General features: G+C 38.1%; 1 protein-coding gene across 1 annotated transcript in view; it reads right to left on the bottom strand.

Annotated features, from left to right (window-relative positions):
• PKHD1 (polycystic kidney and hepatic disease 1 (autosomal recessive)) overlaps nucleotides 1-16,466 on the bottom strand; it is a 438,226-nt gene that overhangs the window by 34,160 nt on the left and 387,600 nt on the right. Inside the window, exons 60-62 of the mRNA XM_014532447.1 lie at nucleotides 12,392-13,406; nucleotides 1,255-1,390; nucleotides 156-243 (exon numbers count right to left, since the gene is read on the bottom strand). Of these exons, the coding sequence (XP_014387933.1) occupies nucleotides 156-243; nucleotides 1,255-1,390; nucleotides 12,392-13,406 (1,239 nt within the window). The remainder of the gene's footprint in view (nucleotides 1-155; nucleotides 244-1,254; nucleotides 1,391-12,391; nucleotides 13,407-16,466) is intronic.

Genomic DNA, 16,466 nt, shown 5'->3' with positions numbered 1-16,466 from the left:
CAAACACTGGCCATTATAGAGTGGGACGATGGATGTTCCTTTCAAATTACTGAAGATACTGAGTGTGCCTGACCTTGCTAGGAATCCCTAATGGCTGCAAACATTTTCTGTGCAGATGCAGTAGTAACAGGTCTTGGAATGTCACAGATACCTACCTTTCAGCACTGAATCTGAAGTCCCTTCCAGGGAAACAGAAATGGCCCAAGGCTCTGATGGCAGCCCCAAGGACTCTACTCTCCGATTCTAAGAACAGGGGGGGCAAAAACAAAACACAGTCAAAGTTTGATTCAGAAGAGAATCTGTGAAAATATCTATAAAAGAAGAGAATTTAGAATAGAATCTTGCATAAAGCACAAATTCAGTACAAACAAGCAAAGGAAGAAAAATTATAAATAAGCATTTTCTTTCTCATGTTAAGCATATATCATGATTAGCATATTGAGAGAAGAGAAGGGATCTTATTACAGAAAAAGTTGAAGCAGGGCAGTGAAGAGGAGGAAGGAAAGCCATGTCTGTAGGAGAGGACAGTGCATTCTGTGCTGACGGTTACTAAGGAAGGCAAGGTCAAGAGAAGAAAGCGGGAGAGAAATGGGTGAGATCAAAGTGCAGGTTTGCAAATTCGAACTTCAGTCCTGTGGCCTCTGTCCCTCTGCATACATGTCAGGGGATGCATTTTAAAAGTAAAGAGTGAAAAGCAGATTTAATTGGTTTATTTCACTTTATTTTCTTCCATAACTTTAGTAAATACAGAAAAGATAAAATAGAAACAGAGGGCATGGCCATTGAAATTAGAATTAGAATTAAGCAGTGAAACCTCTTGTTAATGATTTGCTTAACCACCTGTGAGAGAAATCATTTAAAATAACATAAAACTGGAAAACAATAAAAATTTAAAAAATCCTACAAAACTATAATGCAGATGTGATGGCATGAATTCCCTCATTAGCATATGAAATGACTTCTTCAGATATAGTTCTACCTCTTTGAGAAGGTCAGATTTCCGAGAAGATACTAGATATCTACTTCAAGAATTTGCTTGGGGAGGAAAATTATCCAAATTTTATTTTTACTCTTAATCAAAATGAAGCAGAAGGAAAGCAGGCCATGAAGTGGAAGGAGGATGACAGAAGTCACGAGAAGTTCTAAGTGCAGCAAATGTCACCCAGGGGGCACTCTGTAAGTATGTACCATGACAATGGAATCTGCACTGAGTACATGCTACCCAGCTTTAAGGATCACCCGTGAACAAGTTACCTGCTTATCCAGAAAAATGAGCTGTGGTTGTACTGGAAGTTCTTTCCCCACTTCTCCATCTGAAGGCTGGACTAGGACTGAAAGAGCATAGGGCCGAACATATATCGAGTTCCCAGTTTTAAAATTGCTTTTATTTCTGGCACATGTAAAACAAAATGGAATAAAGCCATAAGCTTACAAATATTACTGTAGTAGCTATTTGCCATAATCCATTATTAGCAGTGAAAATATCTGCCTTTGAATCTAGAAAATAATACACTTTGTAGTGAACATTACATTGTAACTGAAGAATAATTATATTTTTATTTAACACTAGAGGCCTGGTGCTCGAATTCAATGGGGGCCGATTGGGTTGGGTCGGTGGGGGGAGGGGATGCGGGAGGTTGGACACCCCCGCCCCTATAGGGGGTTGCCAATCAGGAACGGGGACAGCAGGGGTCGGGGGAGGGGGGACACAGGCGGTGTGCGTCATAGCGACCAGTCTTTCTGGTCATTCTAGTCAATCTGTAGTTCTGGTTGCTTGGCTTTTATATATGTAAATTTTTGCTAAGCCATGGTAAAGAATGGACTGGGTGTGAGGGGGTGGGGGCAGAAGCGCTAATTATGAACTTATATTTTTATCACAGTTTAATGATATAAGCCCCACAAAGACCCCAGTGAAGGAATTTAGCAGATTATAAGACTTAGACAGTGGGGATGTGTTCAGTGGTATGCCAGTGAACCAGCTCTCCCCTCAAAGACCCTGATGCCTAGTGTTTTCCAGTTCCCATGGTATGAATAGTTTCTCCATGGCTGATTCTGGTACCACGATGACATCATTGGGAGCTGAGAGGAGATGCCTGAGAGCAAAGCCCCAGCACAGCTGTTAGACATGGAATAGCTAATTTAGTCCTCACAACAGCCCTTCCATACTTGTCATCTCCATACTGTGCTTGCACTAAATAGGTTAAATAACCATGGAATTAACTGATTTTTTAAAATTTTAATGAATGAAGCCTTTGGGGAGAATAATACTCATAATTAATATATGCTGAGTACTGTGTACCAGGTACTATTCTAAGCTTTCCTTGAATAAACTCATCGCATCTTTAAAATGACACTATGAGGTAGGTACCCTTATTTATACATGAAGAAACTGAGGTCCAAAAGGACTAAAGCAGTGGTTCTCAACCTGTGGGTCGCGACTCCTTTGTCAGTCAAACTACCCTTTCACAGGGGTCGCCTAAGACCATACTGCATATCAGATATTTACATTACGATTCATAACAGTAGCAACATTACAGTTATGAAATAGCAAGGAAAATAATTTTATGGTTGGGTAACAACATGAGGAACTGTATTTAAAGGGCCAGAAGGTTGAGAGCCACTGGACTAAAGTAACCTGCCAAAGGTCTTACAAATAGTACGTGCATGACCAAGGTCTAGAGCAATTTACCAATGAGTTATATTGTTTCTCACCCCTTTCAGGCACATTAATTGCTGATGTGACTTAGCAATAAAATAGAATAAATAAAATAAAATGGTTATATAATTCATGATACCTTAAAACATGTTTTCCCAACAGCTTTGGTATTTTTGATGACCAAGATAGCTTTATTAAAAGAACATTATAGCCCTGGCCAGTGTGGCTCATTTGGTTAAGTGTCATCCCATGCACCAAAAGGTCACCTGTTTGATTACCAGTCAGGGCATATACCCAGGTTGCCTGCTCGATCCCCAGTAGAAAGCATGCAGGAAGCAGCTGATTGATGCTTCTCTCTTATCGATGTTTCTCTTTCCCTCTCTCTTTCTCTCTCTCTCTCAAATTAATAAAAACATTTAAGAAAAAACTATTATAGATTATATATCTTCTAGAAGCCCAATACATGGGATTCGTGCACTTGTTGGGGCATGGCCTGCAGGGATAGGCCTGCTGTGGGAGCAGTGCTCATCCCCAAGTGACTGTGGACCCACCCTCTGAGTGGGTGCTCCTGCTCTGGGAGCGCACTGACCACAAGGGGGCAGCTCCTGTGTTGAGCGTCTGTCCCCTGTTGGTCAGTGTATGTTATAGTGATTGATCGACCGGTCATTCTGGTCGTTCCGCCCTTTGGTTGCTGGGCTTTTATTATTTAGGATCAACCTATTATGTACTATACATCATAGGCATATAAATGGAAATTAAATGGAAATCTAAAAACTGGTCGTTCCGCCCTTCGGTTGCTGGGCTTTTATTATTTAGGATCAAGCCTATTATGTACTATACATCATAGGCATGTAACAGATTTTTAGAAATTAAATGGAAATCTAAAAGATAAACATCATATATCACATATATTACCCTAATATAGAACATCCCATAGTGACTTATCCTCTATACAACTTAAGTCAAGTCTAACAAAAAAAGATTTGATTTTTTTTAAAAAAGTAGCTTATCCTGCCATCAATTGAATGCTTGAATCAGATACTTTATTCCCAATCTTTTATTTTAATTTGTGTATGTATGTGAGGAGAAAAGAATAAAATATTCATTTGGCATGGAAGGCGTATGTCAGATAAAAGTGACAATAGACCCTAGAAAGAGGAAATACAGTGGATCATGAACTATGAAGTTTCTGTAGGAAGCAATTTCCCTCCCCCCGAGAATTCTGGGATATGGGGCAGAGTAGTCTTAAGAGCCCCCTTTGGTCATCTCCCAGCTAAGGCTCTGACCTGTGCTACAGTCGCTCATTGGAAATTGAACATACAATAGCCCCATCACCATTTATTAGTTTGCTTAACCTGAGTGGGCAAGGCCCCCTTTTAATTTTTGTAAAAGGAATAATTTAAAACAGATATAAAAAAATCTATGCTCTTAAAAAAATTAATTCTATTCTTCTATGGGTCCCAGGTTATTGGAAAATTCTAACATTGTTACCAGCTCCTATTTCTCCCCTAACCTAGTTCTTAAATGCTTTCAGGTGCGGGACAGAATTTAGGCCAGCAGCGTGGGCTAAAGAAACTGAAAGGCTCCGTCAAAGATCCTGACACAAGAACACTGATGTCTGCAGACGAAGGGATGGGAACCAACTGCCTGAACACCCGCTGAAAGGCCTGCCCCTGACACACTTTAAAGTTTATTGTGAGCAAACATCTCTTATTAAATGTAAACAGCATCTCACTGGAGGTCAGAGACTTGCTGCTACAGCATATCCCAAGGTAATACCACTTTAAGCTCCACATAAACTCTTAAGCAGTTTCTATCCTAAAACCTGACCGTAGGTGGTACAGTTTTTTACGATATGTTATAATAGTGCAATAAATCTGTTAGCTTAAAATCGAATCTCCGTGGCCTTTTAGAGAAATCATCATTAAATGCAGGGTCCTGTTAATGATGCCATCGAAGTGAAATTGTTTAATCTGCTAAGGGGGTGAAAGGTCACCAAATGAATTTTTTATAATACATCAACTTGACACGCAATAGGGAAAACTGTAATAGATAAAAGCAAAGGAAAAGGGCACTGTCTTCTTCTGATAGGTCAATAGCAGCCAAGAGAGTCACTCATCCACTTTCCTTTCACGATGGGGCTCCTTTTGCATTTAATATGGACACCCAATTAATACCTCAGCACCACAGACAACCTCATTTTAGGTGACTTATAGCAATTTCTCCCCCTTCCCTGAAATGAAAGTGATCACAATACATCATAGCATTGTGCGAATTAACGTTAATTGATTCAAGTTACCAAGCAATGATGGGCCACTTATATAATCTAGGCGTTATTGGGTGCTAGAAGGGATGGAGGGAAGATTAGATTCCAGTGTCCGTTGCTGTGACGACGGGAGTCACCTGACACCTTGTTAGACAGTTGTAAGGTTCTATTGCTGGCCCCAGTGGGGTCGTCAGTAAACTGGAGTGATGTCCAAACATCATTATACGCTGCTCCGATATTAAAGCAAAGGGATTAGCAACTTATTGCAAGCAACCTGGATTTGTCATTGTGCTGTCCTTATCCAATTTCCAACCACTAATGTGACTGTAGCCTGCGGGCAGAAAGACCTACAGCCAAACTTTAAAAAATGGGGGAGGAAAGTTCCCTCCAACCCTCCTAGTTCTAACCACTAGTTAACAGCTTCCAACACCCAGTCAAGTGTGTGAAAGAATCCCCCGACCCCTTTCAAGGCTCAGTGTAAACTAAAAGAAAGATAAAGAGAATTCAGAAATTTCCCAGTTCAGAAATCACCACTATGCATCTCAACCCTTGCTTTTCAATTTGCCAGATCCGAACTGCTTACCCTCTAATGGGGGTAGGAGTGGGAGGTTATTTATATTTGCATGACAAATCCAGTAAATAAATAAATCCTATTGGTGAAAGCTGGCTCTGGGCAAGACCTAAGGTGCAGGCATGGGGGGGGCGGGGGTGAGGGGGTAGAGATACTTCCTCACTCCCTTTGCCTCTTCAATATTACTAAATCAGGTTCCTATAAAAGAGCCCCATGTTTTAATGAAGTGTGTCAGGGTGTCCTGAGCATTTCCATCATTTTTTAAAATTATGCCACTAAAACCCCCACAAAATTTAAAATCTATGAATTGCTTATTTATGGAATTCTTTATTAAATATTTTGGACCAGGATTGACCACGGTTAACTGAAACCTCAGAAAGCAAAACCATGAATGAGAGGGGACTACTGCATTTTATAATCCTTATGTTCCCTATCAAACCTAGCTAGATGCCCTTAGCTGCTGTGAACCTCTGAGAGAGAAGAAATGTTTTATGATCCCAGTGTTTCCTTCCTGCACGATAGCATAGTGGTTCTAGACCTGGCACATTGCAAGCACCCAATACATATTACTATAGTAACCCCAGGACAGATCAGTACCCACCATGCACTACTTCTGCTCTTAGGTCATTAAACACCTCTGGAAAGCCACTACCTATCTTGGCCTGGCTAACTTCAAGTTTTGGCACACTCCTCAGGTGGTGTGCTTATTGATATGTTCTAACACCTATTATTAAATTCTTGATGGTCTTTGGAATTATTCAATTTAAATCGAGATTTGAGATTTGAGTAACCCTAGGTGGAGGTTGCAGTGTGCCAGGGTATGTATAGACACAGAGTAAACACAGCATGTCTTCCCACAAGGTCAAATCAGAGGTCAAAGCCTAAGTATTTTAGTTAGTACATCATTTAAAATAATGTCTTATAACAAACCCAGCATAAATATCTGGAATAATGGAAACTCTGAACACATTTTTAAGATCATACACAAAATATTTAAAATTTTCAACTTGTATTGGGGTGTTGTAGCAATCAAATTTGGACAAGGAAAATAAATCACTCAAGATTTTTCTGATGAATGAGATTTAATACAAGATATTGGTTGTACAAGAGTATTAGAATGGCAAAGAAGCCAAGCAGGTTACATTTCAATATTTGCAATTAGTACTTAATGATCATTTATTGTACATGGCACTGTGCTTCAGTACTCTTGGGGATTTAATAGTAAGTTGAAGCCCTGACTACCTAATAAATATTATAAAGATAAAAATGTACTCAAGCCAGTTTTACAAAAAACTAAATTAATGGTTAAGCAATAATACTGAATCAGTGATATCTTTGTAATAGATATAGAATAATGAGATTTCATACAACATTCTTATTAAATAGTTGCATAAATGTGATATTTTGCCTACCCATTAATTTTAAAATCTCTAAATTTTCATATGAGCCACATAATAGCAGTTCAATTAATGTTTGTGTAATATAAAACATTAAGCTTTCATAAGTCTTTATTATATTTACCTACAACGTCACCATCTGTACAAATAAATATAAATTACTTGATTTTAAGGTAGTGCGGTTCGATTTTGGAATTAGAAGTACATGTGTATGTGGGTGGGAAACTGCTGGATACAGATACGTTAACAGCAGCAATGGATTACAATTAACATCCCATTTATAAGGAAAGTAGCAGAAAAAAATATGCAGAAGTAGAATCAAACGTTTAGAAGTAGAATCAAACATTTAGTATAAGAACAATGGTCCCTAAGGGCATCACTGCAGAAACAGGGCTATAGAATAAATGATAGCTTTGATAATGGCCATGGACCATCAATAAAAATGTGAATAATATACATTATTTTCCATTTAATAAGGCTGGGTAATATGGTTTTTTTTAAGTTTAAGAGATTAAAGCTTTTTAAAAATATAGTGATAAAAGAGGCAATTTTTAATTAAATGGAAATTTTGCTTATGCAGAGCATCTCATTTTCCCACAAAGCCACATATATGAAATACCATTATGACAATTTTGCCATCCACGTAACTAAACAAAGTGGTGAACAGAAGAAATGGTGCAGAAACATTCTTCTACAATGAAGCCATGGTTTTGCCATGAAGGAGGAAAGAGACAAGCTGGCCAGTATAGCAATCTCTTCCTGGATGAGAATTCTGCCAGTCTTGGGAAGAATATCCTCCTTTATTGAGAGAAAGATTTTGCTTTTGCAAACTCCAAATGGCTATTTCCTACAAAGCAGGTGCCCAGGGGGCCTGGAGAAGATGCTAAACCAGAATGAGTGCCAATAGACTCGTCTCACCGATTGTCTCTCCTAGTTTTCTTCTCTGTCTTAAGTCAGCTTCATAGCGTGTTCCTTACACAGAACAAGGGAACTTAAAAGGCTGTTCACATGATAGGTATAAAAACGTACAGATACATACTCCCAGAGTGTCATGCTCACCCTCAGTATGTCTGGTTTCAGGGCCCAAGGTTTGTGGCAATGTCATAGAGAAGGAGCTTTGTGTGAGAGGGCATATTCGTTTTCTATTGCTCATAACAAATCACACAAATGTGGTGCCCTAAAATTACACAAATGTGTTATCTCTAGGTTGTGGGTTAAGAGCCCAGACAGGCTTGATTAAATTCAATGCTTGGGTGGAGGCTTTGGGGATGAATCCACTTCCGAATGCATTCAGATTGCTGGAGAGTTTATTTCCTTGTAATTATAGAATTGAGGTCCCTATTTCCTTGCTGGCTATTAGTCAATGTCTGCTCCGTATTCATGGAGCTCACCTATTTTTTTCTCACGTGTTCCCTTCCATCTTAAAAGTAGTGATCCTTTGCTGTAACCGGTTTGGCTCAGTGGATAGAGCGTCAGCCTGCGGACTGAAAGGTCCCAGGTTTGATTCCGGTCAAGGGCATGTACCTTGGTTTCGGGCACATCTCCAGTAGGGAGTGTGCAGGAGGCAGCTGATCGATGTTCCTCTCTCATCGATGTTTCTAACTCTCTATCTCTCTCCCTTCCTCTCTGTAAAAAATCAATAAAATATATTTTTTAAAAAGTAGTGATCCTTCAAGTCCTCTGACACGGTGACTCTCTCTGCCTTCTTATTTGCCACAGCAGGAGAAAGCTCTCCTCCTTTAAGGGCTCATGTGTTTAATTGGGTCCACCCACATAATCCTGGATATTCTCTGCACCTTAAGGTAAACTGTTCTATGTAACATAGTGTGTTCATAGAACTGCAATCTGATCCTATTCATAGGTTCCTGGGATTAGCAAATCAATGGGAGGTCACTTTAGAAATTCTGCCAACCACTAATAGCTTTGGCATTTTAATAGCTAAACTTCCACTAAAAAATAAATATATTTCATTTTACAATATGACAAAGAATATTTTTTTAAAATGAAGCAGTAGAAGGGGGGAGAAAAAGAGAAAGTAGGTAAAGAAATTTGAGAGCAAAAATCAAGTTGCTACCAAAAGAAAGAGAAGAAGCAATATAAAATGTATCCTTCCAGAATTTCAGATAAAAGACAAAATATAGAACTAAGACCCCCCATGGGGAAAGCCTAGTTTAAAAAAGGCAGATTGAACATAGGTATATCTCTGTTCCCTCTACTTCACTGAAATTACTTAAAATAATAAAAATGAATAAAAATAGTGTAAGTCAAAAAGGATAAAGGAGCCAGGAGAAAACTGAGCAACTCACAACAGAGGCCAACAAAGTTTTGAAAGATGGGAAACAGGTTCATGGAACTGACCAAGCCAAGCAAGGATGCTTAAATTCAGATGCCTCTAGAGCAGCGGTTCTCAACCTGTGGGTCGCCAACCTGTGGGCCGCGACCCCTTTGGGGGTCGAACGACCCTTCACAGGGGTAGCCTAAGACCATGGGAAAACACATATATAATTACATATTGTTTTTGTAATTAATCACTATGCTTTAATTATGTTCAATTTGTAACAATGAAAATACATCCTGCATATCAGATATTTACATTACGATTCATAACAGTAGCAAAATTACAGTTATGAAGTAGCAACGAAAATAATTTTATGGTTGGGGGTCACCACAACATGAGGAACTGTATTAAAGGGTCGCGGCATTAGGAAAGTTGAGAACCACTGCTCTAGAGGATAAACACCAGGGGAGCCCAATTCTTCACTGTGCATTATTTTAATTAAAAAGCAGATAGCATTCCATTTCTCCCCACAAAGCAAACTTTGGTAGCTTTTTGAAAGCAGGAAATAGTCCTCCTGAAAAGTAGATATTTGATATGGCCTCAATCTGTTGACATGCATAAATTCCATTAACAATAGTGCTTGGTGCTTTTTCACTGAGAGCCCTGTGTCCCTAGACTAATTTCTGCTGTCTCAGGGTCAATTCATTAGGTTGTTAATGTATGATCAAAGTTGAAAGAACAGGACTGGCCGGCCGTGGGGCCTACACAGGGCTTCAGGGTTGTTTACCATACTGTGCAATTCTTAGGAACATGGGAATCCTTGCTAATTCTCACTCAATCCCTTAGGATGAAGCAGTTCTCATTCTGCAGATATTTATTCAGGTATTCTTAAGAAGCAGCCTGTCCTTATCTTCATTTTATTTGCTTTTTAGCCTTATGTCTAAATTTTAAGAAAATTTTTCTTAAAATACTAGAGGAATAGAGAGAAATGGGGGATATAATACATCCCTACAGAAAACTGATGCAATAATATACATAGTTTCTTATTAAATCAGAAATATCTGAGTCAAAGTGAAAAGACACTGGCTACAACAGATTGTGGGCAATAAAGGCAATCTTTTTCTGAAGCCATCTCACATCCTTATGATAAAATGATGTCCACACACATACTAGTATGTGCATGTACCTAAACTTGTTCTCAGTCTGCTCTCTTTGCTGGGTTTCCTCTGTTCTACTTCCACTGCTTCTACTCTTTGACATTTCCCTCCTTCTAGTAAAACGCTAAATGTTCACTGAGACTTTTTAAAATATATAATATAAAAATCACTCATGGTTAAATGTCAACCTATTAGAAAAGCTCAGTGCTGTAAAATCTAAATAAAATTTAGCAATGGACTAGCTCTTTTTCTCTCTAGTCACTCATACATCTAATGCACTAGAAGAACCGAGAGGGATCTAAATGAAATTGGGCTAAAGGAAAGAAACCATATTTAAACATAAGCTAGCATGCATTAGCATAATTTTTTCAGATTCCTGATTCTTATATTATCATGCATAATATCATAATAACATTAATAACATATTGAAGGGTTAGTGGTTGGTAAAACTTTTTAAGATTTAATAGATTTTGTACAATCATGCAACCAGGAGCATGCTTTAATTCTAAGGCAACAGTTCCCCAACTCTTCAAATCAACCAGAATTCAGAAAAAATGCTTGAGTTTTCTTTTTATATATTCCATACATATAAATGTACTGTAGGAAAGAGGACACCTATCTCCATTGTAAAGACATAACATGTAACAAAAAAACACTAGCTAAGCTTTCGTATAAATATGTTGCTCTGTGTATAAAAAGGCAATCAATGTATTAGTTGAATACGCCTCAGATGTAAAGATACTACTTTTTGCTTTTTACTTTAGAATAACTTGCCCATTCATTGGAGTGATTGTACAGGAGTAACTAATACCCATTAGATATTAATTGCTTATTTATTAGCACTACCACATATAAGATGCAAAAGCAGTAACAGCAGCATAATCTATAAGAATATGAGTGCTCTCATATGTCACTGAGTAATATAGCTCAGAATCTGAATAAGTTTCCTATTTCAGGGACCCAACATCACCTCAACTTGTGCATGGGTTTGAGCTTGTATTTCCAGTGGCAGGACAAGTTTATAGGGACTACCCATGTTGCTCATGGTGAGCCCTCTACAGCCAAGCAGCAAGCCTTTGTGAGGTGGCTTGTTTTATATGTCTTTTCTAAGCATTATGCCAAGTTCATATTGTCTCTCAGGCTGGTTCTTTTGTATCTGCTAAAAATTGGGGCTTGGGACTCCAACAGTCTTGACCTAATGGCAGATTCCTTAGATGAACTTGGGCTTCATTCCTTTGCTAACGTAGTCTATAAAATTGAGAGTAATGTACCCCTGCCTTTCCTTAATATGTGCTTCACAGACTTCAGTTACTAAGATCAGGGTAAATTTACTTCTGAAATGTGTATTGAATGGAAATCTAGTGGAGAACTTCAAAATACAAGCTTACAGAGTCAGAATAACACAGCACAAAGTATATTACAGATCCTACACAGGCCTGTGCCAAGAACATCTTTGGCATCATTGATGCTCCTGCCTCACAATTTGACAAAGGTGTCCTTTCAGAACTTTATCATCCTAGATTAAAGAAAGCCCAATCAGGGTCATAGCTTCAGCCTAGTGAACATGGAGATCATCACTCCAACATTTTCCAAAGTATAAGTCCTTCCTCAGTACCTACAGGCAAAATTATTATCATCTTCCTCCCTCGGTACTGAAGTTTTAGCTCATAACTCTATGGAATGGTGATAGGTCCTGTTTTTGTTCATATCTGTTTCACCTTAGCCACCCCGGAATCTAACCTACTGCTTAAATTCATTACACTAATAAATAATCAAATGAAGTGAAAACAAGTGGCTTTAGAAAAATCTCTTCCTACATGCTTTTCACTTTAAAGTACCAAAATATAATGTCTTTGACTACTTAGGGAATAGAATAATCATAAATATATAGATAGTTTTAATAAAGAATTTTTAAATTGAGAATTTAAGTCTACAAATGGCTCCTTAAGTTTTTATTCTTACCTAAAGAAACAGAAAGGTTACATAATTCAGTATAAATAGATTGACATGTACAATATGCACCCAAGAAATCGGCCCTAATTTGAGTTATTATAATTAGTACTTACCCATAGCCAATGACTCCCTCTGAGTGAGTCACCAGTAAGGCTCCAACAGTCAGATTCAGCATACTCTCTAGTACTCCAGTCTGTTGAGCGGTGATAACCTGGTGAGCCAAATTCTGTAATTTGTCGCTTGGTAAGGATGGAATCCATCCAGGGCTCCTTACTGTTGGCAGATCACCAATTTCAATGACCATCACTTTTGACATAGTTTCCATGGTGGTTGGTGGGGGAACCCTGTATGAGTTCATTTCCATCATGAGAGGTCTACGTTGACCAGCTCTATAATAACTGGTACAAGGTACAGTTGGGCAATTGCGCTTTCTTTTTGCTCTACGGTCAGCAATGGCCTTTAAGGTTGCTTCATTGCCAGGCATATCGTAAATAAATCTAATTTGGTCTCGGCTAATCTGTAAGAATTCAGTTAGTCTTTCAAGGGTCACCATTTCCCAGCCTTTTTCTAGGACTGAAAACAGCACAGTGAAGGCCAAATGAATGGAAACACCTGAGCGTATTTCAACCAGCTCCTCTCCTTGTAGAACAACATACAAGAGGTTATCCATGATGCTGAAATAGTTGGAACCAACAGACTCATCCAGCAATGAGGAAGTTGATTGAACCAGAGTAGGTGGGATGAAACTTTCCCCTAAGAAAACATGGGGGCTCTGGAGTTCATGGTAGAATACAGCCAACAGAAGTTTGGAGGTACTTTTGTTCCCCAATAGAAAAAAACGCAAAACTTGAGGAGTCTGATCCACAAAGCAGACCTTGGTGGTTTCCCTGGTGGGTAAAATGGAATAGAAAGTGGATACAGACCCTGAAGTAGAGCAGGAAGTATTGGCATTTACACTACTGAAGGTGTCAACAAAACCACTAGTCACAGAAACAACAGGATATAACTTCCTCATTGCCCAAGTGGCATTAACAATGTCAAGAATTAAGATCACTTGGTCAGTCTCTTTGCAGATGTAGCCTTGTATCAGGGATCGGTATGTGCATTTCTGTTCTTCTCTAAATGTACCTATAAAATAAAGAAAAATAAACAGGTGACATGTGAACCACCATTGCTAAAAGATGATTTGCAATCCATCACGTTCATCATCATCTGTAACCACATGAAACATTTTTTGAACACTTCGGTGCGCTAGATACCGAGACTGAAAAGAAATCTTGGGCAAAATATTAAAGACACATACATTAAATAACAGCTATTTAATGTAATGTAAATGTATATGTTATATAATAAATGTAATTTAAAGTTAATAATGGCTGTAACTGCTAAGTGTAAAAACAGTGAATACATAAAATAATTAAGAAAAAGGGAATGATAACTAAGGTCTCCATAGTGAACAACAACAACAATAAAACAAACAGGAGAGAATAGGATAATACTTGAGTCAATGGGTAAAGAAGTAAATTAAGGGAGCTGTAACAGAAAATGTATGGCAATATATTAAAAATGAAGAGGTATATTCTGACCAGATTGTGAAAGAGTTTGGATATCAAACTATATAATTTTCTCATACTTTCTTTTTCTGTATATGAACAGTAAAGAAATACCAGAAGAGGGGGAAAAAGTAATAATTTGAGGAGAGTTGGGGGTAATCAGGGCTAACAAAAATATTTAAAGAAACAGCATTATCCATTATCCCACCATGTCTAATCATCCTGTCTATGAACCCAGAGTAGTTCTTGTTCTGAATCCACAGAGATAAATCTTCCAGCAAAGAATTCCTTTGATTTAAAATCGATATTCACAAAATTGTCTTGTGTTGTTTTCTAGATTTTCGTACTTGCCTTATTGCAAGTTCATCAAAGTTGCCTAAGAACTGCAAGCAACAAATAAAAACTCAAATTATTACTAATGAAGGATTTACTAAATATGAGCATGATCTCTCCTCCTATGTCCTTCTTTCCACATGGTGTGATTAGAAATTTGTGCCAAAGCTGCCTATATATCGATAAATTTAATTACCAAAATGTGGCTGTAAAAGTAAGGGATGTGGTTTACTTGTGCCTCACACTAATAGCAACAGCAGTCAAAATTATAAGGGAAATTGTGAAATACCTTAAACTAAATGATAATAAAATTTTAACGTATCAAAATGTGTGGGATGCAGTGAAACAGTACTTTGAAGGAAATTTATAACGTTAAATTCTTTTTAATAAAATATATTTTATTGATTTTTTACAGAGAGGAAGGGAGAAGGATAGAGAGTTAGAAACATCGATGAGAGAGAAACATTCATCAGCTGCCTCCTGCACACCTCCTACTGGGGATGTGCCCGCAACCAAGGTACATGCCCTTGACCGGAATCGAACCTGGGACCTTTCAGTCCACAGGCCAACACTCTATCCACTGAGCCAAACCGGTTACAGCAACATTAAATTCTTATATTACAAAAGAGTTGTCTAAAAATAATTTCTTATTCCATTACCCTAAATGCTTTTTAAAAAGAACAAAGCAAACCAAACATAAGTAGTAATAAAGTAAATAATAAATATAAAGGCAGAAATCAATGAAATAGAAAAGAAGCAAACAAAATCAGAGAATGTAAGCAAAGCTAAAACTTGTTTCTTAGAAAATATCCCCAAACTGAATAACCCTTCATTAGATTGCTCAAGACAAAAATAAAGAGAACAGAAAACACCATTCCAAGAATTAAGGAAGGATTAATATTACAGACGCTGTGGATGAAGGTTAAGACACCATTACAAACTTACTGCCAACAAATTCAACAATTTAGATGAAATAGACAACTTTCTTGAAAACTGACATAAAACACAAAATTTGAATTGTTCTGTCTCTTAAAGAAATCAAATTCACTAAATTGATATATAAATTATTATTAATTAAGCACATAAACATGATAAAATCTAGGGAAAAGTAATATTAATTAATTACCCAACACACCTCTGTATTACTTTTTTCCTATAGTTTTGTTGCACACTTTTGTAGATCTCCTATATCTGACAAAAATGTTGTAATATTTTCTATAGGGATAACAGAAAGATAATTCAGTTGTTTCTTTAATCTGGATGATTAACATTGTTGTTGTTGTTATCACAATAGTTTAGAAGAGTTCCTTTCAGCTTCACAACTCATACCTGGTAATATATAAATGTTTAAAATTGTTGTCAAATATGGAAAATTTCCTAGAAAGGTTTTCTTATGTGTGAGCTATAATATTTGAATAAATTTGCACAGAGTAATTTTTATGACACTGTCACTTAAAACATACTTCTCTTTCACCTCTCATGTTCTTCTCAGTCCTTAGGATTCATTCACATCACAGTGTGACCTAGGGCCTTGTTCCTGTGTGTCATAGCATCGTCAGTTGACATGGGTGGCTAGTAAGAACTTTACATAGATGTGATTGTGAACCACAAAAACCACATCCTATTAAACTTACATCAAATGAATATCCAACTCAACTTCCCTTAGTTCGATCCTAAAAGTGCTTGTGGCTATTCCATTGCCACCCAACCTCCTAGTACTATGATGAAGAATTTAGAGTGGAAACAATATTATTTCAAATTTTAGTTAAAAATATTCAATTTTAAAAATTTTACAAAAACATAGGGCTATATAGACATATTGCTCGGATTCCTTTTGGAGTCTTAGAAGTGGCCCATGTAAGTGAGGAACCTGAAACCTAAACTTGATCAGCTTCATGGGACTTCCCTGAAACCTCAGTCAGCGGTGCTGTGGAGAGCAAATGCACTCATGCCTTGGGTATGTCTAATGAGATGGCATGGACAAACAGGATGGCTGGGTTCACTGAAGCTTGGGTTTCTGCCAACAAAGGACAGAGGGTCACAGGTATTAAAGATATTTGCAAATGTCTACATATATAAAAAGCCAGTGACCAGAACGCAGTAACAACCTGAATGACTGGTCGCTATGACGCCCAGTCATAGCGACCAGCAAACCAGCCTGACGGGGGTGGGGCCGGCTGGCCAACCTCCTATGGTCCCTCCCCCAGTCAGCCCCGCCCCTGATTGGCCTTTCCCACCCTTATTGATGGCGAGGCAGCCCGCCAACCCCACCGTGACCCTTCCCCTGGCCGGTCCCGCCCCT

This window comes from Myotis brandtii, unplaced genomic scaffold, assembly GCF_000412655.1.
Source record: "Myotis brandtii unplaced genomic scaffold, ASM41265v1 scaffold893, whole genome shotgun sequence".
NCBI classification, from domain to species: domain Eukaryota; kingdom Metazoa; phylum Chordata; class Mammalia; order Chiroptera; family Vespertilionidae; genus Myotis; species Myotis brandtii.
Note: the sequence above shows the minus strand (reverse complement) of the source record. Positions and strands in the feature narration are given on the sequence as shown.